The 22822-nt window shown below is 42.5% G+C and overlaps 1 protein-coding gene across 1 annotated transcript; it reads left to right on the forward strand.

Moving 5' to 3' along the window:
* Positions 1-856: 856 nt before the first annotated feature.
* Positions 857-21162, forward strand: shprh (SNF2 histone linker PHD RING helicase). Its single transcript, XM_071895871.2, has 30 exons — positions 857-986; positions 2153-2755; positions 3518-3647; positions 3840-4058; positions 4615-4693; positions 4908-5058; positions 5770-5872; positions 5994-6253; positions 6345-7043; positions 8447-8698; positions 9151-9229; positions 9442-9605; positions 10209-10465; positions 10742-10863; positions 11079-11167; positions 11496-11588; positions 11778-11885; positions 12605-12747; positions 12835-13008; positions 13359-13421; positions 13540-13765; positions 14831-14968; positions 16112-16213; positions 16321-16392; positions 17644-17832; positions 18909-19001; positions 19098-19184; positions 19747-19925; positions 20302-20382; positions 20526-21162. Exons 2-30 carry the CDS (start codon positions 2162-2164, stop codon positions 20620-20622), a joined length of 5043 nt encoding a protein of 1680 aa, XP_071751972.2. The 5' UTR covers positions 857-986; positions 2153-2161; the 3' UTR covers positions 20623-21162.
* Positions 21163-22822: the final 1660 nt, after the last annotated feature.

Here is a 22822-nt window from a genome sequence, read left to right on the forward strand (position 1 = left end):
TCATCATTTGGGACATATTTGTTATAAGATCGTCAGCCGACACGTACATTCCAATTAAAGGGTGAAGCTTAATTGATCATGCTGACTGAATATTCGATCAGGTTTGGGAAAATGTTCCCATTCAAGTATCTGCAAAGCACCAAAATCTAATTGACATTCTTTACCTACCTGCACCAGGCAATTCGGGACATAGCGTCTCTCTCTCTCTCTCTCTCTCTCTCTCTCTCTTCTGAACCAGACAGACTGGACTCCAGCTTCTGCCGAGAAAACACTGTGGGCTTGTGTGTGTGTGTGTGTGTGTGTTTTTTTTCCTCCCTCTCTCTCTCTCTCTCTCTGTCTCTCTTTCTCTCTCTCTCTCATCCTATGCTGATCATAAGGTGCCCCCTTCTTCTCCTCTTCATCACTGCATCTTGAAAGCGGGTCACCCTGACTGCAGTGCCCCTGATTTTTGAAGCCACAACTCTTACACGTCAGTGGATGTTTCAGAAAATGCAGCCGTTAATGACATTTTTTTTTTTTTGCAAAATACTTAAGAGACCAAGACATGTAGGCCATTAGGGAGGGGCGGTAGGTAAGCTGAAAAGCCAAAACAATAAGACAACATCTATGGAAGATGGGTGTGTCTACACTCGTAATTAAAACTATAAGGGCGCTGTAAAAAACTTCTAAGCTCACGTACATTAGTCCCGCTGCGTGGCTCCCAGATGTGATGCACCCGCAATTCACCGCTGCAGCGTCACCAGAAAGCGCCGCCTCTGCTGCCACCTGGTGGTTCAGACCCGGTCCTGCGCCCTTATCGTCCAAAACATTCTCCCCTGCTGCTCTTACCTCACTTCCTGTGTTTAAAAATGGCGTACAGCAACACTGAAGTCGAAAAATGAAAGTGTGTTTTGCTGCATTTCAGCATGATTATCTGGATTTGCTGAGTCGGAATATCATCTGATGCGGCGCTAGAAGCCGGAGCGTCTTTGCGGGAGGCACAAAAAGTAAAGGTGTTTTTTTTATTCGCTTCTTTACAGTGGGAAACCAAACCGGGTGGACAATAAATTTCAAAGCCACACAGTGTGAAAGTGTTGCATTTTGTAACAGTGCTCATACATTGTAGCGCTCCTGCTGTTCGGCTCCCATGTCAAACTTCCTGCAGGGGGAACATGCAATGTGCCAGACAGTAACATTAATCCAACAGACTTATTGAATGAGTGTGTGCTGTAATAGCTGTGATTGTGGATACACTGCATGGGAAGTGTGTAGTGATAGAAGTTATTGTTAGATTTCTGCTTACATAAAACGGTGATGTTACCATGGCGCCGAAGTCCAGTGTCATACATCTGGTTTACTGCTGGTGTCTGAAGCATAAGCAGTAGAAGCTGTTGGTTACAGAACTAGCAGCTAGAAATGAATAGTTTCATTCCAGCATCGGATATCTTCCATCCGCCTGATACCTTCTCTTAACACTAGAAATGGCAGTTGGTATTGGGGGTCTAAGAGAAGGCCAACAAGCCATGAATTGAAGGGGTTACTTCCAGTTGTAACTACTATTTCCATATATGATTTATGATGAGTTTTGTACTGAAAGTGGGTCTAGGAAAGGTAATGCAGGGACTAATGCTGGGCAACAGTTTAATATTATTGTTTATAGTCTTTCAGTAGAATCATATCCAGATGGAATAATGATTTTAAGAGCATCATGACACACAATTCTGTTATCTAAATAAATAATAAAAAGCAAGTGCTAATTAAAATCTCTCACAAAATGAGATCTGAAACAAATTAGGGAATATAATTAGAAAATTGCAGTTTGATCATACTTTATATTCCCATGCAGTTCAATGTGATGAACTGAATCAGTTGAATCAGTCAATGAATCAGTTTGATTAATTAACATGTGATGTCACACATGAACATATTAGCAGATTTCCTATGATTATCATATTAGTTTTGTCAATATCACCCAGGCCATAGGAGGGGCATTTTGAAAGCTGAGATATTTCAATTCTGAAATTCAAAACATTTCACAATGGAATACTATTGAAGCTACAAACCAACCTAAGAGCTTTGTTTATGAAATATTGAGTAATCAATTTCAGGTAGCGTTATTTTTCAATAGATTCACAATTTTTGGAATTAAACACTTCCATTGCTTTCCTCGTAGAATTTCAAAATGAGCAACAGGAGAAAGAGGGCTCCCCCGGTGCGGGTGGACGACGAGGCCAAGAAGAGGCTGAACTGGAACATGCTGGAGGACCGGAGGAACGAGGCGATCCAGGAAGACGACCAGGCACCAACCTGCTCCCTCCTTCCTGATGCCCCCGCTCCGGTCCGCTCCCTCCTTCCCACCGGTGAGGACGACACGGAGGCCAGCTGCACCGGCTCCCTCCAGTTTGCAGATGGAGGAGAGGAACTTCCGGGCACGTCGTCGGACTCCACCTCTGCCTCGGTGTCCCTGGCGCTCACGGTGGTGCCGGCTCCGAAGTTGGGCCACATCTGGAAGTCCCTCATAGGGGAGTTCAGCCTCCGGCCGGCTTGGCTCCCCTCCGACTGTGAGCAGAGAGAGTTCACCCTCCTCAGGATGGGCGACCAGCTCTGCCTCAGCTACACCAGCTGCGATGAGAGCGCAGGACTGCAGTCGAAGCCTCTCGGTGACACTTGCACAGCGGAGTGCAGCCTCAGTAGGATCCCGCTGGAGGAGCTGGACTGGCTGCAGAAGAGGAGGGTGGTGCAGCTCTGCCACCAGGCCAAAGAACAGTCAGTCAAGGTGTGTATGATAGAATCAAGAAGAATCACTCTTATTATTTATTCCACTATGTACAGTGGTTAGATTCTAGGTCTTCATCAAGTAGCCATGATAAATTGACACCTGATGAGGATCTAGACTCTCAGAAACTGTTGTGCATGTTTTAGTAAATGATGGGAGCATTGTAAACAATGCATGAAATACATAATTTTATCCTGTTTGTTCAAATGTGTTTATGAGGATATGTGTATACCAGGTGTTTCAAAGGTATACAGCTTTTAGTAATAGTAATGAATAACAAGGCTGTGCATTTTTAGTCATTTTAGTAATTTTCCTCTGCTCAATTGTCAAATTGTGCCTGGAAACAAGTAAAGTATTTAATAATACCGTCAGTATTAATAGTGTATATGAAAATGTACACCTACTTTTAAGACAGGCTGTATTTTGTTGAATGTATGATATAGCCTACAGTATCAGCCATGTCGCATTAATGAAGTAGCTTGTTCAGTAACTATTCAATCCACATCTAGTGATGCTCATTCATGTGCCATCGTAACCTAAGAGTCTGCATGTTTTCATTCCAACCAAACACTACAGCTGCTGATTTCACAGATTAGTTTCTCCTCTCTGTGTGCTCATCAGTGAAATCAGTAGTTGTAGTGTTTGGTTGGAGTGAAAACCTGCAGACTCTTAGGTTACAATGGCACATGGTTGAAGATCAGTGGCTCAAACGGTTCCAATATGTATATGTATATGTTCCCATTGTTTATCTGCTTCTGGCAGGTGGGGATATACCTGCTGGAAACCGGCCTGGGAAAGCCGGAGTTCCTCAGCGAGGGAAACGCTCGGCTGAAGAAAGCAAATCAACTAATGCAGAAGTTAATGGAGTATTTCTATGATTTCATTATCCCTGGTAAGTGTATATTTCCAATGTCTGATTCATGCTGTGATCCATGTTCTCCCGTAACTTCTGCATAAAACGTAGTAACTGTCTAATGCTTGAACCTCTTGAAACATGGATAAAGAAATAATAACAATACGCCAACTTCCTGCCTGGTCAAACTTAGTATTATCCGCTTTCTTTCTTCTTGTGTTTTCCCTGCAGAGGTGGTAGAGAACGAGGAGGAGGAGTGTGACACCGACCTGGAGAGGCAGAACGTGGAGGAGCTGTACGACTACGTCAGGCACCTGCACCAGGGAGACAGCCAGGAGGTGACCTATGACGTCCAGCACAAGGCTCTGATCCCGGTGCTCCGGCCCTACCAGAGCCAGGCTGTCAACTGGATGCTGAGGAGGGAGAAATGCAGGAACAGTTCTCCTAAAGGTAGGCGCTTGGCTCGTCTTGTCTGGTACGGCTGTGCGTCCCTGCCCTGCTTCCCCTGCTGTACACATAAACCTCCTTTTGTTCGGAACTGTGACTGGAGGATATAAGAATACATCACTTTTTAAGATGGAGAGTTTCCCGGAAGAGGGATTTAAGGTCAGGGAGGGTTGAAACCTGCAGGTACCGAGGTCGAAATCTCATGTAGTTTACTGCAGATAGTTTCAAGAAGGACTCATTGATAACATATACTTTTTTTTATTTAACCTTTATTCAACTAGGAAGTCCACTTGAGATTCAGAATCTCTTTTACGAGGAAGACCTGGCCAAGACAGCAGCAAATAAGAAGTAGTAACAGAGCAATTAAACATTATAAAAGACAGTAAAACAAAACAAAATAGTTAAATACGTTATAAAAACAATAATATCTCTCACAAAGGCATTAAACTTGGTCTTTGAGATGAGTTTTGCATAGCAGCAAAACTCTCACAAGATCGTATTAGTGTTATATGCTACATGATTGAGATTGTGATTTTATTATTTCCCCTTTTCCTCACAGAACAATCGCTACATTTCCTCTGGCGGGAGTTGGTCACTTTGTGTGGAAAGAAGTTGTTTTACAACCCTTTTACTGGCTGGTAAGACCTTACTTATGAATCCCCTTATATTAAACGCGTCCTTTTGTGTCTGCACAGTTATCTTGCTTGTTACAAGTATCAGCGATGAGATATTTCAACTGATACTTAAAGGTTTTTCAGGATTTTAGTTTTTTCAGCAGTCCTTTTTCCCTTGTTTTTTTGTATGGCATCCCCAAATAAACCGATTGCATGATATTACCTTTTTTTTGTCCAGTCTGATCCGGGAGTTCCCCCTCGCCGGCGTGGAGTGGCCTGGTGGGATCCTGGCTGACGAGATGGGGCTCGGGAAGACGGTGGAAGTCCTGGCGCTCATCCTGTTTCACACCCGGCAGGACGTGGAGCAGGAGGCCCTCACCCTGCCTGTGGTGAGCAGCAGGAGGCGGCTACGATTAAAACACTGACTGATGTCTTTCTAATGATGATTACATGGCAACATACATTCAATTTGGCCTTTTTCCTCCTGGCTTTTATTTCTTCGCCTTCATCACATTTCTGTTGTAGATGATTCTTTAACGGTAACAGGAACATTATTTACATCTGTTGTCTGGGTGCTATGTCTGTGACGTTTGCATACCTTACTATTGGTTGCTTGTAATACTGGTGATGTAGGACAGCCGTTCTCAACGTGGGGTCCGGGGACCACCAGGGGTCCTTGAGGGGGTTCCAGGGGGTCCCCATTAAATTGATGAAGTGTTAAACTTCGCCATTATTAAATTAAGAAGTTAACACAATTAGAGAATGTAGAAGAAAGACTATTTTGATCAGAGTTTCACTGTTATCTCTCTTCCTACAATGCTGATAGTCATGGAATTCTGGGCAAAATCATATCTAACAATAAAAATATTTGCAGATTTGAGTTTGAGAGACAAAATCTCATCAAATGGGGGTCCGTAGCCCTAATGTGGACTAAATTAGGGGTCCTTGATATGAAAAAGGTTGAGAATCACTGATGTAGGATTTTAAGCTTAGTCTACCGTTCCACTCATTGTAAGTTGCTCTGGATAAAAGGCATGAGCTAAATGGTGAAAATGTAAAATGTGATGAACTTATAGGATTTATTGCCTCTTGTTTTGTAGGGAAAATCTGTGAATTATTTCGTACCTCCTCCACCACTAGAAAGAGAGGAAATTATCCACTGCAAGTCAGAAGCTCAACCGAAAATGAAAATATCCTACCCAAGTAAGTCACTCATAATGTTCTCAGATATATACAGATTTTCCTTTTATTAGAGATTTGCTGTTCATCATTTGGTTTAATGGCATTGCGACTTAAGCTCAAGATGTTGTTCATCTTCATGCAGCCGTGCGCGTCATGCTGCTCACTGCAATAAAGGAAATGAGATCTGGCAAAGGAGCCTCTGTCAATGCCATCTTCACCTACATCCGCACTACTTACCACTACGACCTCTTAAAGAACCGCAACCACATCAGGAAGACGCTGGCAAAGCTGATAGATGAGGGCCTGGTCGACCGGGTCAAAGGTCGCGGTTTGGCGGGTTCATTCAAGCTGGGAAAGAACTACAAAGAATCAAAGAAGACAACGGCGGGGGCAGCCAAGTCTGTAAGAATGAAAGGCTTTGAGTATGTATGCGTTTTGCTACAATTATTACTTTGTTGTATTGTCTACTATTGTCTGTTTTCTTCTTTGTTAGAATTCCAAAAACAAAGAGAGCACACCCAAGAGAATGTCCCAGAGACGAGCAAAGGAGAAGTTGGAAACGGCCTCACAAAGCTCTCCTGCAGAAGATCTAAGGGATCTGAACTCGCCTACATCTGACTGTCCTGTAGCAGACGAAACGGAATCAAAGACGGAGTGGGATGAAAGTCTAAACGAGAAAGCGGATCAGTCGGATGACATGCTGGATACTTCACAGAACCGACCCCCGGTTTCTGCGACGGACCCCCCAGTTGGAGGCGAAGACACATTAAAGGTGTCCCGGGATAAAAGTGAGTCAGGTACGCAGGGGTCGGAGAGGATGGATGATCTACCTGAAGAGAGGGGAGAAGCTCCGCGGCTCGGTCCGCCGGAGGAGCCGTCGCCCCCCACCAGGGCGTCCGTGGTCCCCTTCAACACCCCGGACTACCGCTTCGAGTGCATCTGCGGTGAACTGGGCATCGTCGACTACAAGGCCCGCGTCCAGTGTATGAACTGCCAGCTGTGGCAGCATGCGGAGTGCGTTAACTACAAAGAGGAAAGCCTTGAAACTACGCCTTTCTACTGTCCGCACTGCCTGGTAGCCATGAAGCCCGTGTCCACCGGTGCCACGCTCATCATCTCCCCGAGCTCCATCTGCCACCAGTGGGTGGAGGAGATCAACCGCCACATCAGCTCCTCCTCACTCCGAGTGCTGGTGAGAAGCTAGATGGATGTCTGACATGTCATTTGGTAGCGTTTTGTGAGTGCCTTAAAGCAGGGGTTCTCACATGTTTTCATGTCACGGACCCTAAGGAAACGCAAATGAATCCCACAGACCCCCATTTGATCAGATGTTGTCCCAGGAACCCCATATGGGAAGATTTTTGCTGTTGCTGATTTAGTTTTGAATCTGTGTTTTATGTATGTTGAAAGATTTACAATGAAACTAAACTATTCCACAATTTGCTGGGGACCCCTTAGAAGCTCCTCAAGGACCACTGGGTGTCCCCGACCTCACTTTGAGAACCACTGCCTTAAAGTACCACAAGTGCATTTTTATCATGGGTGGACCCAAAGGGAATCAGATCCCTAATAATTGGTGCCATTCTCTTCCCACTGAGCTATAGAGGACCAGCGTGGGAGGTGACACTATTTCATCTGGTAGTTAGGCAGGTAGACAGTTAATTGGTGTATATAAAGAACATATTTAATGTAATTATTTTGATTTATAATTAAATATGTTACAGCCATAATTGCTGCTAATCATTTGCAAATTGTGTGCAGGCCTGATAAGAGTTGAGAAGTCATGTTGCACCACAAGATAACATTACTCGCATGCAGCTCTGTATCTTAAGTACCTGTTAGTTTTACATGATTAGGAAGAGTGGTGCGATGTTGTATTCTCTGCAGCAGCTGCTCTTTTACGCTCCATTTGTTGCAGCTGTTTTTAAATGTTTAGCTATACACATGATTCAGCTATACACATGATTCAGATTCCGCAAACCTAATTTCACCACAGTGGCAAATTTTAGTTTGCCTTTGTGCATACACAAAAGTGAATCAGGAATACAAAAACAGACATAAAAACATTAAAAACATACATGCTAGCTAATCTTTTCACTCAGTCTAGTCCAGGGCCTTAGGGGCCTAATATGAGATTATGTCAGCTCCATTCAAGATTTTCGGTGGTTTGTCACAGATACAATAATGCTAAATATTCAAAATGTTTACGTTAACATAGACGGTTCTACTTCAGCTGGTTAATTATGAGCTGTCAGTCACACTCTCTGCATGTTGAGCTGTGTTTACCTGCAGTTCACTTTGTCTCAAGTCTAGACTAAGGGCCCATTTATTTACCATCAACTTTAACTCTTGTGCCCTTCCTTCCCTCTTCTGCCTAAGAGGCCACTGAGAGTCTCTTGATAAGCACTTTCTTTCTTCTTGCACGTACACATACATTGCTCTGGCCTCCTATCTTAAAATTGTGATATATTTGTTCTCTGTCTTTTTTACTTGCATTTGTTTGTGCCCTTTGTTGGTTGGTAAAACACCTGCTGACAAAACAGTTTTGCTAAAAGTGCTTTGCTAATACATTTGACTTGACTTGTTTCATCTCAGGTTTACCACGGTGTGAAGAAGCATGGATTCATCCAGCCGCACATGCTGGCCGAGCAGGACGTGGTCATCACCACCTACGACGTGCTGCGGTCGGAGCTCAACTACGTCGACATTCCCCACAGTAACAGCAAGGACGGGCGCCGCTTCCGCAACCAGAAGCGCTACATGGCGGTGCCCAGCCCCCTGGTGGCCGTGGAGTGGTGGCGCATCTGTCTGGACGAGGCTCAGATGGTCGAATGCACCACTGCGAAGGTCAGTTGGAGGGCCGCTACGCCCTCATTCAGTGCAGAAAGGTTCCAGTGAGTCCAGCATTTACAGCACATGAAACTGTGTATGTACAGTATGTGCTCACGATGCTTATTTCCTCATGGGGTTAGAAATCAGTACTTGTGAACTGGCTAGTTACACTATAGGCAAGTAAGGCTTTTTGGCTTTCAGGGAGGCTTTTGTACAGTCCAAAAGTAGTTTTCTTATTTGAAAATGACAAATTAATTGACAATTAAATGACGAATTAGAGATTATTCCAATCATTTTAGTTTGGGTATTTTTCTAGGAACCCCTTATCCATATTAGAAGACCAGTCGACCCTAGAATTGGGAAATTCTTGTTTATCCATATGTTGTATCTGTGACATCAAACCTGTGTTTTGTATGCCATGTTGTTTGTTTGTTTGTTTGTTTATGCTCCCCCTTCCTTCCCCGCAGGCTGCAGAAATGGCTCTGCGTCTTGCATCTGTCAACCGCTGGTGCGTCAGCGGCACTCCTGTCCAGAGAGGCTTAGAGGGTGAGTAATACCTACAAATCCATTATATGAAAATTACCCCCAAGCATCAAAGCAGGCATAATGTTGCAGTAATGGCTTCTGCGATGGGACTCATTAGCCTCTCTACAACTTTGAAAAATCATCAAAGCCTGCTTGTTAAGTCGAAATGAAATGAAATTATCATTAAAAGTAACAAACTGTTCCTCCCTCAACTGATTTTGTGCTCTGCTCAGATCTGTATGGCCTCGTTCTCTTCCTGGGAGTCGACCCGTACTGGGTCAAGCACTGGTGGGACCAGCTGCTTTATCGGCCTTATCGTCGTGGAAACACCGAGCCTCTATACAACCTGATTGGTCAATTACTGTGGAGATCAGCTAAAAAAGATGTCATTGATCAGGTGGGATTATAACGGTTCTACAGTTCTATGTGACTATGTTATACTATGCTTGATTCTCTGTTTCCAACCTTTAACATTATTATTATTAATTCATTAGTAATAATTAAGAAGAATTAAGAATCTCCAATAGCTGAAGACAGAAACAATCAGTAATACTCCTGAGGTGCACGGAAATCTTCCTGGGGTCTGCATGATTAATATTTAATAATAATAAATAATAATATCTATATTTGTGTAGGACTTCTCTAAGCAAAGTTGCAAAGTGCAGTAGAGAGTAGCCTCATAATTAAAGAGATAATTCATGCTGCTCTCAGGGAATTTTGTGAAATGAGCACTGTCTTAAAATGCAAATAACAAATACATTTTCAGCAAATGTTTTCCTTATTTAACTATGACCAAAACCTTAACCTAACCTTTGCCAAATTGTTTTAGTTGCCTAAACTGAACCCTAACCTTAATGGAAGTGTTTTTTTACTTGCATAACTAAAACGGCGTGTTCAATTGATGTTAATGCGTTCCAGAGTTTGTGCTCATTTCAGAAATGTTGTGAGACTGCGTTGGATGATCTGTTATTCACCATTGTTTCTTATTCTGATTTTCCAGATCCAGATCCCCCCTCAGACAGAGGAGGTGCACTGGCTGCACTTCTCCCCCGTCGAGGGCCACTTCTACCACCGGCAGCACGAGGTCTGCTCCCAGGACGCCCTGGTCAAACTCAGGAAGATCTCCGACTGGAGCCTGAAGCTGGGCAGCCTGGACCGCCGCACCGTCAGCACCATCCTGTGCCCGCTGCTGCGGCTGCGCCAGGCCTGCTGCCACCCGCAGGCCGTGAGGGGCGAGTTCCTGCCGCTGCAGAAAAGGTAGATACGAGCCCGATGACTCTTGGTATTATGTGGTCAGGGTACTTATAGGAAACAGGAGAGGTCTTTTTCTGACGGCAGCTGCACTGGCTAATTAGCAATCGTAACTAATCTGAATAGAGTATCACGGGATTAGTAACGGTAATAGACCACAATAACCTTCTGGCAAATACACAGTGTGCAGCTGTGTTTATTTAAAGATGACCCCTTTCCGTGTAATTTGTGCTGGAGGGTTTGTTAAGTGGGTTTGTCTGTGCCCCCTCCCCCCCCCCACAGCACCATGACGATGGAGGAGCTCCTGAAGTCCCTGCAGAAGAAATGTCGAGTGGAGTGTGAAGAAGCTCACAGACAATTGGTGTGCGCTCTCAACGGCCTGGCTGGAATCCACATCATCAGAAGTATAAAACCCCACTTCTCCTCCGCTCACAGTTTCCCATGGGAAACAGTTCAAACAAACACAATCCATGACCTCATCATCGTGTCTCCCAACACTTTTGTGCCCGAGATGTTTTGTTATAGTAGGTCTCAGTAAAGCGATATGTATGAGTATGAGTGCGCTCGGGACGGTTGGTTGAGTGTCGCTAATGGCGGCCGTTGCCTTTGCCACCTGCAGATGAGTTTTCGGAGGCGGTGGAGATGTATAGAGAAGTGCTGCGCTCATCTGAGGAGCACAAAGGCAGACTGAAAACTGATTCTTTACAGGTATGTTGGCCTCGTCCCATTCATGTCTTTCTCATTTGTCTCTGATTACCATATGAAGAGATTCATTCTAAAATTAGATAGTCCCCATTTGACAAAAAATCTAGTCTAGAAAAATGACTGATGGCACGAAAGTAAAACAAATTCTGGTAGTTTTTAAAAGACAGTAGGTAGCTTAAGTCCTTGGTTGTAGAGATATTGAATTATGGAAGTTATATTTTCAGTCTTTTTTTCAGTAAAAGTGTAACAAATATACAGTATAAAGAGGCCAGGGGAAAGTTTCTGACATTACAGGATCACTTTTGTCTTTTTCACCATCATGGTAAAACAGAGGCTACATGCTACCCACAATTTGATGGAACTGCTGAGTGCAAAGCATCCTGGGATACCTCCTACACTGAGAGATGACCGACTGAGTGAGGAGGTAATTCATAAATTATTCTCTCAATCGTAACACATTTTATGCACTGAGGAACTTGCAGTCATTGACCTTGTGGATACTGCTGTGAAATCTCCCCTGTCCATATATCCTTATGTTGATTCTTTTAATCAGCCTTATTATACTAAGTGGCTTTATCATCTCTTTTATTTGCATGTACCCTCTGTCCTGCAGGCAGAGCAGCTGCGGCAGCATTACATGACCAAATACAACTCTGAGGTGTCTGACGCCCATCAGGCTCTGCAGCCTGTGCTGCAGAACATCAGAGAGCTCAAACGCAAAGTGAGAACTCCTTTACATTTCACATTTACTTAATGTGTTGCGTACAGTGGCATGGTATCTGATCTGGGACATGACTTTATGTTGTCTGTGTTGTTTAGGAGTGACAAGTCAATAAAATATGTGTAACTATTAGGGTTAGGCTGTTCTACTGAGAGATAGAGGCCTTTTATTAAAATCAGTCATGTGGCTGAGCAGAGAAATCATTCCAGTGTGGAGTGGGAGTATTTTACTCAACCAGCTTCAGTCTGTAAAATCTGCAATGAATCTTGACTCTCCTTGCATTAAGGAGCTTTCGACCCACCGTAAAAGAATTTCATTAGTATGGGTTTCAATGGAGGGTTTTACTGTCCCATGATGGGCTAAATGCTGTGAAAAGTAAAATTCTGCTGGGAAACACTGAATACTTGGACAGATATATTGAATATTTCGTCATATATTGGCTATTGACTCATTTAATGGCCCAGGCAATAATTACACGTTTTTCTACACAGTGACTTGATTGTTTGAAATATGGAAAGAAAGTATATGACACCTAAAATGAGTTTTACTTGCTGTTTGAGGCTATAAAGGTTTAATGTTTGGACACATTTAAGTCAAATGGATTTCAAGAAATGGCTAAGAGAGCTCAGCAAGAACAAATGGTAAATGGTAAAATTTAGGTGGTCAAATAAATGTAATAATATATCTAACATTGTCCCCTGTGGGTTGTTTTCCTCCAGGTCAACCTGAGCTCTCCCTGGTGGCTGGATGTCATACAGAGGGCAATCCAGTGCTCCATCGACGACGACCTGGTGTCCCGCATCCACAACGAGCTGACATCCAGCTACAAACAGCAAGCCAACAAGCTCTCCATGGCTGACAAGTAACGTCTATTTTACCAAATGAGATGACAGTTGATGGTTATCCTTAGACAAACGTGTGCTAAAAAACAGGAATGGGTGTACTGTAGGTTCCGTGACGGCCGCGGTCTGCAGTTCCTCCTCACCACACAGATGGGGGATCTGACGAAATCCCAAAAGACTGTGCAAGACGCAGTGAAGAGGCTTGAAGGCCCGGCTTCCAAAAAAGTGATTGACGAGGCGACCATTTGTCACCTCAGGCCCGTGCGCCTGCCACTCAACAAGTAAGACATCCGCATGTTCCACCTCCTTTTTAAATTTCGGGAATTTACAGCCTTATTTTCACATTAACAACCATGCATTTCTGAAATGTCATGTGGTTTGAATGTGTCTCAAAGGCCTTAGGGTCATGAAACTTGCTCTACCTGTAAACGACCAAGTAAACCTTCAGCTAAAGTAAAGTCATGAAAATCCGAAAAATTTGAGTTTTTAGGTTTCCACAATCAAATATAAAGTATTAACAATTTTGACAGTGTCTGTTAGTCAGATCTGGTACCTTTTCTCAGCCTGTTATATAATTTTTTTTTATTAAACATGATTCACTCTAACATTCTTCTCTCTTTACACATTTTAGTTGTGTTTTTTGCAAAGCAGATGAGCTTTTCACAGATTATGAGTCCAAGCTGTTTTCTCACACGTAAGTAGAGGAATATTTTCAGATCTGTCAGACAACCGTTGAAATAGCATTGAAAGCACATCGCTGATCGATCGGAGGAGCTCAATTATCTTTGCGTCGTCTCGTGCCTCCCTGACAGGGTGAAGGGTCAGACGGCCATCTTTGAGGAAATGATAGAGGATGAAGAGGGGCTGGTGGACGACCGGCTCCCCACCACCAGCCGCGGCCTGTGGGCAGCCAGTGAGACTGAGCGGACTCTGAAGGCCGTCCTGTCGTTCGCCAAGGTCAAACGCATGGACCCCGAGCTGGTGGAGGAGGGCAACACTTTCATGGAGCTGTTCGAGAACTGGAAGAAGGAGTACAAGGTGTTGTATGCACACTTACAATCCCCCTCTCCGGGTTCAAACAAGCCTCGCAAGAACGTCATTGGTTTAAAAAGCAAAGTGGGAGTAAACTGGGATTATGACTGGTAAAGATAGTCATACCTCATTGTTTCAGTTACAATGTTTCCAGAAAAGTTAAGAAATTTGAATGGGGTTGAATGGGGTAATGACACATCACTGCATGATGCCTTTAATATATAGGGGAAAAAAAGTCCTAGTCTATATGATACTTTATTCAATATATCATCAGTATTTTCCAGAACCTTTTTATTTCCAAAAACAATTTGAGTGATTGAGAAAAAACGGTTGATTTTGTCCTTGGTGTCCATTTATTATGGACATTTTACAATGTATTATCAATACTTTTGCATAGTCTCAAGGTCATGGGGCATTTTGTACATGTGGGAACATCATCAGCTATCAATTATATAACGAACTGGTAGAAAATTGTTGATATGAAGTCTCTCCTGAACACCAAAGCTATGTTGTTGTCCTCACACTGAATGTACAAAATATTAGGACAAGCTTTCTAATATTAAGTTGTAACCCCTTTTGCCAAATCCATATTTTAAAAGTCTCAAATGTTAAAAAAAAAAAAAACTTCTTTACCCTGTCTGCTGCCCTTTCACCTAATCTCCCATCCATGACTTGAAGTGGATTTGATAGGTAAAATCAATAAAAGAGCATAATGTTCACTTGGATTCACCTGGTGAGTCTGTTTCATAGAAACACCTAATATTTTGCTCACACACACACACACACACACACACACATACACACACGCTTTAAAGTGTCTTTAAGGTTGATTGGGACTGTCAGAAATTCCAGTGGGTGGGGAGTTTTTAGAGTTGAGGCTGGAAAAGTGAGTTTTGAAAGCCTGGTGAAGTCATTTTTGAGACATTGATATTGATCAATCAACCCTATCAAATCCTCATTATGGTCATTTTGTATTATGGGGCTGTAAATATCAGTGCAAATACTGTATTAGTAACATTATGGATGGTGGAAGAAGCAGACTGGGATGAAAGGACCTCTGTCCCTGCTCAGGTGCTGCATGAGTACTGGATGGTGCTGCGGAATCACGTGTCGGCCATAGACGAGCTGGGCATGGCCACCGAGAGACTGCGTGTCCGTCTGCCTGACGAGCCGAAGCCCAAAGTGCTGCACATCATAGAGCCGCATGAGGTGAGCAAGAGACAGTGATGCTGCTTTCACACACACACACACACACCAACCACCTGGCGACATCACAGCATGCTGATGAGGCTCTATCCTGTGTTAGAGGTTATTCACACCGAGCCTTGAAAACAGGAATCTCCAGTGGGTTTTCACCTTATAACATCATCAAAAGCAGATGTGTTTATATACTGTGTTATATGTGTTATATACAGAGTTTGACTTGGCTCTCAACCCTGATTTTGATCAGTGTTTCTCAATCAGGGGAACGCGGACCAAAAGTGGGTCACAGGACGGCTCTGACCTAGTCGCAGACATGTGCGCTGAGAGTATAGCATCTTTTTTTTTTGTTTTTTTTTTGTGATGAGTATATTATTTTTACCATTTTGTAGAAAGAAAAAAATATAAGACATACAGTAAATTGACCGAGATATAAACAGAATCTCGCATAAATAAGTACAGAAAAGACAGAGAACAAAAATAAAAAGGTGACACATTCAAGTCTAAAGAAAAACAGAAGGTCATACAAAGAAGGCTGCATGTATGAATGGGCCTGATACTGCAGGTCAGAAAGAATGAACAAAACACCCCACATGCAAGTATACCATCATCCAAACAAAAAGATTTGCCACCCCATTCATACTGCTTACCGCTGAATTCTGTCTAGGATTGTCATTATGATCTTTAAAAGCTGCGGTTTCTCAATGAACTGCAGTATAATTCATGTAATGAATGGGCTGGCTGTTATCTAATTTATGTAATGGATAAGCACCCTGTGTACTGTGTTATATTTGTGCACTGCTGGGTTTCTGGGTATGACAAATTCCCTTCAGCACTTCTAAAGTTATTTTCCGCCTATTCAATTTAAAAATAAATCCTGCAGAGGTGGAAACATCTGAACTCACTTTTTCTGTGATTCTGGAACCAAAATGAACACGTACGTACGTAATACGGCTGGTTTGGTCCTGATTCAAACCGGTTGAGAACCACATGTCTAGACCGCAGAAAGATCAGGGAGGAATTACACGCTCAAATGCTACTCTGACCTAGTATTGGACACAATTGTTTTTTTTGTTGCAGGAGGTTTCCACTGCCTAAACGGCATTTTTATTGCATTCATAACCTCTTTCCCCGGGGCCATTCTGCTTCCAGGTGGAGCAGAACAGAGTCAAGCTTTTGAACGACCAAGCCGTGGCCAAGTCTCAGCTCCAAAAGAAGCTCGGCCAGTTTCTTTATCTCACTAATCTGGAGAAGGTAATGCATCGTTGCCGGTCATTTTAAAGTACATGCATTCTCCTCTAGCTCATTCAGGAACTGTGTGGCATGCTTCACTCCAAATAACACGAATTCCCTTGTTTCAGTCCCAGGACAAGGCTACTGGAGGGCTGAACCCCGAGCCATGTCCCATCTGTGCTCGGCCCCTGGGACAGGAGGTGGGTGTTGTTTTGAAGAGCTTGTTGATTTATAAAAGGATTTCTGGATTAATCAGAATCAGACTCAGGCTTTATTGGCCAAGTATGCAACACATACAAGGAATTTGACTTTGGTTAAAAGCCCCAGCTCCTGTTTCTTACATTCATACCACACTAGCATATACATACATTCATACATATGCACATACAATGGCATCAGAGTCATTAATCTGGCATCAGTGCAGGATGCTGAGTGTGATTATATAAACAGAGTGCAAAATGTATGCAGTAGTGCAAAAATAGGTATTATTTACAGTTATAAAGTGATGAGATTTGTGATTAGGGATGCAGGGTGTTTACCCACCTTTTTCATCTTATATAAACCTTTCTAACAGACATAATTGTATAGGGTATAACAATATGAGTCTCATGTCAGTTACAGAAAAATATGATCTATTAGAGAACATAAATGATAAAATACTATTCTGAAAATTCCACAGATTTTATTTATATAAAATGTCTGTTTGGTGGCTGTTCATTACATCATCTCTGGTTATGATTTCTCTGACTATCTTGAAACCTTGAAACACTGGGTGAGCTTTATATATATATAGATATAAAAAAAAAAAAAAGCTGCTCCTGCCAGACAGTCTGGACAAAATGTGTCTGCCAGGCAGGGGAGCAGGAAACAGAACACCTGTCTGTCTGTTAAACTGTCTTATCAAGACTGGCCAGGGATTGTAATTACATCTAGTCTGAAGCCGATTCCTTCTCCAGCAGGATTTATGTGTTTAACATTTGGCATTTGGTTGATTTTGCGTGCGCTGTAGGGAATGCAGAGACGCTTTCCTGCATGTTTAAAAGAAGATTCATGATTCCCTGCAAAGTCATTAGTCGGAGGAAAAATAACATGATTCGCTTGATTCAACTTTTCATCTTTTTTCATTGCAGGGTGAATTCATGAATATTAAAGAGGTGTATGCAATCATCCAATTAATGGGCGATGGGCATAGTAATAGAAGGACCATTCTTTCACACAGCTGAATGGAAAGGCCCATGCAGATATGAACTGGGAGGTGTGAAGTGATCAGTCACTGAAAACGATGGATGTTGTTACAGAAAAGTTAATGCATAGCACACCATGGAAATATTAAAGTGCCCAAACTGAAGTAGCAGACAGTCTGTTCCCCCCAAAGAACAACTTTTTAAAGCATGAATCCCCCATAATGGCTCCGTTTGTAATCATCATTTAATTTCCCCCCGTCTCTCCAGTGGGCAGTGCTGACCTGCGGCCACTGCTTCTGTAACGAGTGCATCGCCATCATCGTGGAGCAGTACAGCGTGGGCTCCCGCCGCCGGGCCATCAAGTGTGCCATCTGCAGGCAAACCACGTCACACACTGAGATCTCCTACGTGTTCACCGCCCAGTCCTCCAGTCTGGACCAGGACATCCCAGTCAAGGTCAGACGGTGACTCCGCCCCTTTATGAGGCACAGAACAAGAACAAGAACCGGAGTTGTCAGTTAAATTTTTTACGAGAATGTCAGTTATGGCTGCATCCTGACCTCAGAATTAATAGGTTAGGTTACATCTGCCATTTTTGTCAAAAATGAGTTATTCGGATGATGAAGCTCTACCAGCAGGTCTTCAAATATGGCTGAAATTAGATTTTTGAAAATGTTAATTGGATAAAAAAAAAAAGCAACTTACGTTTTCTCAATGGCATGTAAAATGTAACTCTCAATTTCCCAAAACCTGGCTTAACAAAGATTATGATTCCCAGCACAGGTTTTATTTATTGATGTATTTTATTCATTTATTTGACAGGGACAGTGCACATTAATATACAGTATATTTCTGTAAATGTGCCAGAGTTCGTCAAAAAAATAATAGAGCAAGCATTTCACTGCACGTTGTACTTGTATGATTGTGCATGTGACAAATAAAACTTTGAACTTTACAGGTATGCACATACACATGACTTAACATCGGCAGTATGACAACATTATACATAAAGCCGATGAATAGTAAAGCAGAGCATTGGTGACAGGACAGAAATTTAGGCAGATGCATATCAAGGCGTGTAGCAGAGTATCAGCATCAAGTGATAATATAATAACCGACAGATAATATAATTGGGCAAAATGTAATAAAATATCCCTCTAAATCGGTTGATAATGTGTTAAACCTGTTTAATATAATAAATTGCCCAGTAAAGCCTCCTCAGATGAAAATATATTACCCCTCGTAAACAGTTATGTAACAATGTGAATGTATTAAATTCTTAGGAAAAAATGTATTACAATATTGGTCTAAAAATGTCATTACATCATCTAGCAAACATTTTGACTCATTTAGATGAACACCTTATTACATTTTGACAAGTTATTATGTTAACAGGCAGTTATTACATTATCAGTTGCTACATCCCTTATTATTGTAATTCAACACAGCTTACTATACCGATGCTATAGATGTCAGGCCATTGATTATGTATCAGTGCTGTTGCGTAACTTTCCCCTGCCTGTGTGTGTCAGGGAAGCCACTCTACCAAAGTGGAGGCGGTGGTGAGAACGCTGAAGAAGATTCAAGTGACTGACCCCGGGGCCAAGTGCCTCGTCTTCTCCACGGTAACTGTAAACTATCCCCCGTCTGTAACATAAGTGATTTTGACGATATCGGGTTAGGATCCGACTCATTTGTTTCTTTTCTCTCCCCTTACTCAGTGGCTGAGTGTCCTGGATATCATCGCTAAGGCTTTATTTGACAACAACATGGAATTCTCACAAATCAATGGGATTCACAAATTCCAGGTTTGAATTTGCTTCATTGCCATTTTTTACATATACGTACTGCACATACAACTACCCAGCCTCTGGTGCTGCATGTGTTTCATTCATCCTTTGTGTTATTATATCCTCTGTATATGTGTTTGAACCAGACCTGGGTCAAATAGTGTTTACATGTAATGCACAGTGTTTGTTTTATCCTGCATGGAGTACCGCTACCACACCAGATAATGTCTGGTTAAGTTGTCAATCAAGGAAAACTCTAAATTGACTTTCAAATACGTACCTGATTGCCTATATTTTCTAGTAGTGTTAGACTGATATATCTATATGTATCTATCTAGCTACTTGGAAAGAGCAAACCTCGACCAACGCATAACAGTTCTCCAACTTGCTGTTACACCCAAAGACATCATTCCTATCACTTCAATTTTAAGTTAAATTGATTTCTTGACTCGCAAACACACCCTTAGGATTTGGATCTGGTACTCCAAGCAGGTTAATCAGATGCCAAGATCAAGATCAAGATTTTTTGTAAGTACTGTACTGTACTGTAACTGGTGCATCATCGACTTCGCTGTTCCAGGAGAATCTGAGCTCTTTCAGATATGAGGAGAAGATCAACATTCTGCTGCTTCCTCTCCACACGGGCTCCAACGGGCTGAACATCATTGAGGCGACTCACGTGTTGCTGGTGGAGCCCATCCTCAACCCAGCGCACGAGCTGCAGGCCATAGGCAGGGTGCACCGCATCGGACAGACCAAGTAAGAGACTGGAGTGTGTCAGTGGAGAGCAGTGTTTCCCACAGACCTTTTTCCTGGTGGGATAGAGGGGCTTCGCAAGCAGCATTTAGGCCATGTGTCTCTAAATCTCTCCATTTAGACGGAAGGTAACTAGGAAGCACTGAAGGTGCTGCTGAGTTGCAGCCCCTTTTGCACAATCCACATCTCAAATGTCTCAAAGCTTAAAAATCCTTCTCTAACTCATCTGCTTCTCTTTATCTAGATCTTCTCCTTTGTGATTAGTATAGATGTAATAAGGGAAATCAATGAGAGATAATGGCTTTTACCTGGATTCACCAGGTATGTGTCCCTAATATTTTGTACATCAAGTGTCATTTCTCTTCTCTCTGTCCACCAGGCCCACATTCGTTCACAGATTCCTCATCAAATCCACTATTGAAGAGAGAATGCAGACGATGCTGAAGACCGCAGAGAAAAGGTGAGTGCCACAGTATAGAGTAATTTGACAATATTGTGCCTAAAATGTGTTAATTCAGAGGTAAATGTTGGCACTGAAGCGTAGTATTGGGCATACCGTTTCAGACGCTGAAGTCGGAGCACTGATAAATGTTTTTATTCTAGTCACAGCAGCACAGCCATGAAGCACTCGGAGGCGGCCGTGCTGACGGTGACCGACCTCGCCGACCTGTTTACAGAAGACAGCGAACCTCTGGAGTGAATCCGGCCGCCGCACCACACAGGGAAACCCACTCAAGATAAGCCGGCAGAGCGAGCTCACTCTCCTCACAGTGGTGACAGAAGTACTATATGATTTTGCACATTCCACTTTTTATATATGAATTCCAAAGGTTTAAAAAAAACAACAACAATATTTTAGCAAACCAGTGACAGCAGACTACGATGAGATATTTCTTAATTGTTTTTTTAGAATATTTAATTTTGAATTTTAAATCTCTTTGGAGTAGATCTGTATTCGGCTCACTTGTTCTCATGGTTTTAGCTGAAAAGTTGCGAGTTATTAGCTCAAGAACTACTTCACTTGTCAAAGTACATGTTTTTGTGATTACATTTGACTAGATTGTACAGTAATATTGCTTGTGTTGATCTAATATGATGTTAATTATGTGCATTTGTATACTACTTCTCTGTAAGTCTGTGGTGAGCATACATTTTAGAAAAAGACATTGGAGAATGGAGGATTTCAAATGCTTTAATCACATTATTGATTGAGGTATTTTCACAATTGTCAAGAAATAAAAGACTGTCTATGGCAGTGTATGAATCTGTTATGACCAGCTCTTTTTCTGGGACATTTCAGTCAAAAGCATTTACTGTGGTTTATTTCCATGTCCAGGAAGCAGGAAGGAAGCCATTGGCCTTTACAACAGGAGCAAAAGTGAGAGATTTTAGTAGGATTCTCTTCCTCCAGAGAATCCTTTTTGAGCCAGTTGTCTGGTGAGACAATACCAGACAATCCCGTCTAACTCCTACGCTTGTCTTATTTGCAAGACAAAAAAAAGCACAAGAAGTGTCTTAGAAGCTAATCTTGTAAATGAATCTCATAAAAGCTGAAAAGTGTGAAGAAGTTTTCTTCATTTCCTCATTGCAGCAATTATCTCATCCCTTTTTTGATATCAGCGCTACAAATTGTCTGGGATTCAACATCTGCTGGTTAACAGATATGCGGCTGTTTATTACATTTTCTGTGTTTCAAAAGCTTTTGTAAATGTGCTGGAAAGAATCTTTTTTCTTTCTTGTGTTTATGCTTATGTATTTTACGGCCTGTTCCACCACACACACTCGCGGGCCTTTGGCATCGTCAGTGAACTGCCCTTGACTCGTAATGGGTTTCTTTTCGTCTGACTGACTGGGATTCCCGCACCAGTAAAGATTTTGCCATGCCCTTTAAAACGTGCAGACAAAAGATGTAGACAACAAAGAGTGCCAGCCCAGTACTGTTGTTTCTCTTTGCATGGTTACCAGACTTCTTGTTGCTCCCTGTAGTATGAAACGGTTGTAAGATGTTTACTAAGAGGGCATCGCCGCAATAGGCGTTTGCATGCGTGTTACCTTGGACTCCCCTCGGTTCCCTCTATTCATGTGCGGAATCTCATTGTTGGTAGGGACATCATTCAAGCTGGTGTTTTAAGGCTGGAGGGAGGCTCCCAGTTCATTAGAGCTGTGTTTCGAGGGTTGGAGTAAGAGGGGGTACTACGTCTTGTGGTGACAGCGAGCTGCGGTGAATAGTCCCAGAAGATTCACAGATTTGGGGGGAAAGGGCCAAGAAGGAGCGGAGTGCTTGAAGCGTTGCGCCGAAGAGAAACCAGAGGGAGACTCCTTGGAAGATGGCACCTGCCAGTTTGGTGTTTGCCTGGCTACTGTTCACCATGAGGATGTTCACCTCCGCTGTCTATCTGGAGCCTGAGGAGGCGGGTGAGCTCACACCTCAGATCAAACCGCCTCTGGGGGCTGATCTGTCAAGGGTCGAACATGTTGCTGTTGGAGGGAAAATTTTCAGAAAGTCTTCGGGACTTTAGAAAGACACTTTTTTCAGATTGATGACTATAGGTTTAGACTGGGTTTCCCTGGCTGCAAGAACCATGAAACATAAAGGACCATGTAAAGCTTCAAGTCGAGTAGAAACATGAAATTAATCAAAATGGGTTCTTCCACAACAGCAGCAATGTGTTTTTGCATTTGACATTAAAATGTAATTGATATCTATAGTATATGTGGAAAATATATAGATAGTCCATGAGACTTAAATGTATGAAAATGCACAATGTAAATAGCTTTATCTATATTTATAATACCATTAGATTACCTGAAAGGAGTAGTTACAACAAATCCTGTAGATTGGTAAATGCATCGCTGTGTTATCAACCTCTTAGTCTGCAGATCCTTATTTATTTTCAAAT

Source organism: Centroberyx gerrardi, chromosome 17, assembly GCF_048128805.1.
Source record: "Centroberyx gerrardi isolate f3 chromosome 17, fCenGer3.hap1.cur.20231027, whole genome shotgun sequence".
Taxonomy (NCBI): domain Eukaryota; kingdom Metazoa; phylum Chordata; class Actinopteri; order Beryciformes; family Berycidae; genus Centroberyx; species Centroberyx gerrardi.

Excerpts from the sequence above, each read along its gene's own strand:
- shprh (XM_071895871.2), top strand. The coding sequence starts at position 2,162 with ATGAGCAACAGGAGAAAGAGGGCTCCCCCGGTGCGGGTGGACGACGAG. Across the intron at positions 4,059-4,614 it reads CAGGAACAGTTCTCCTAAAG|AACAATCGCTACATTTCCTC; the intron begins GTAGGCGCTTGG and ends TTTTCCTCACAG. Across the intron at positions 20,383-20,525 it reads CTGAAGACCGCAGAGAAAAG|TCACAGCAGCACAGCCATGA; the intron begins GTGAGTGCCACA and ends TTTTTATTCTAG.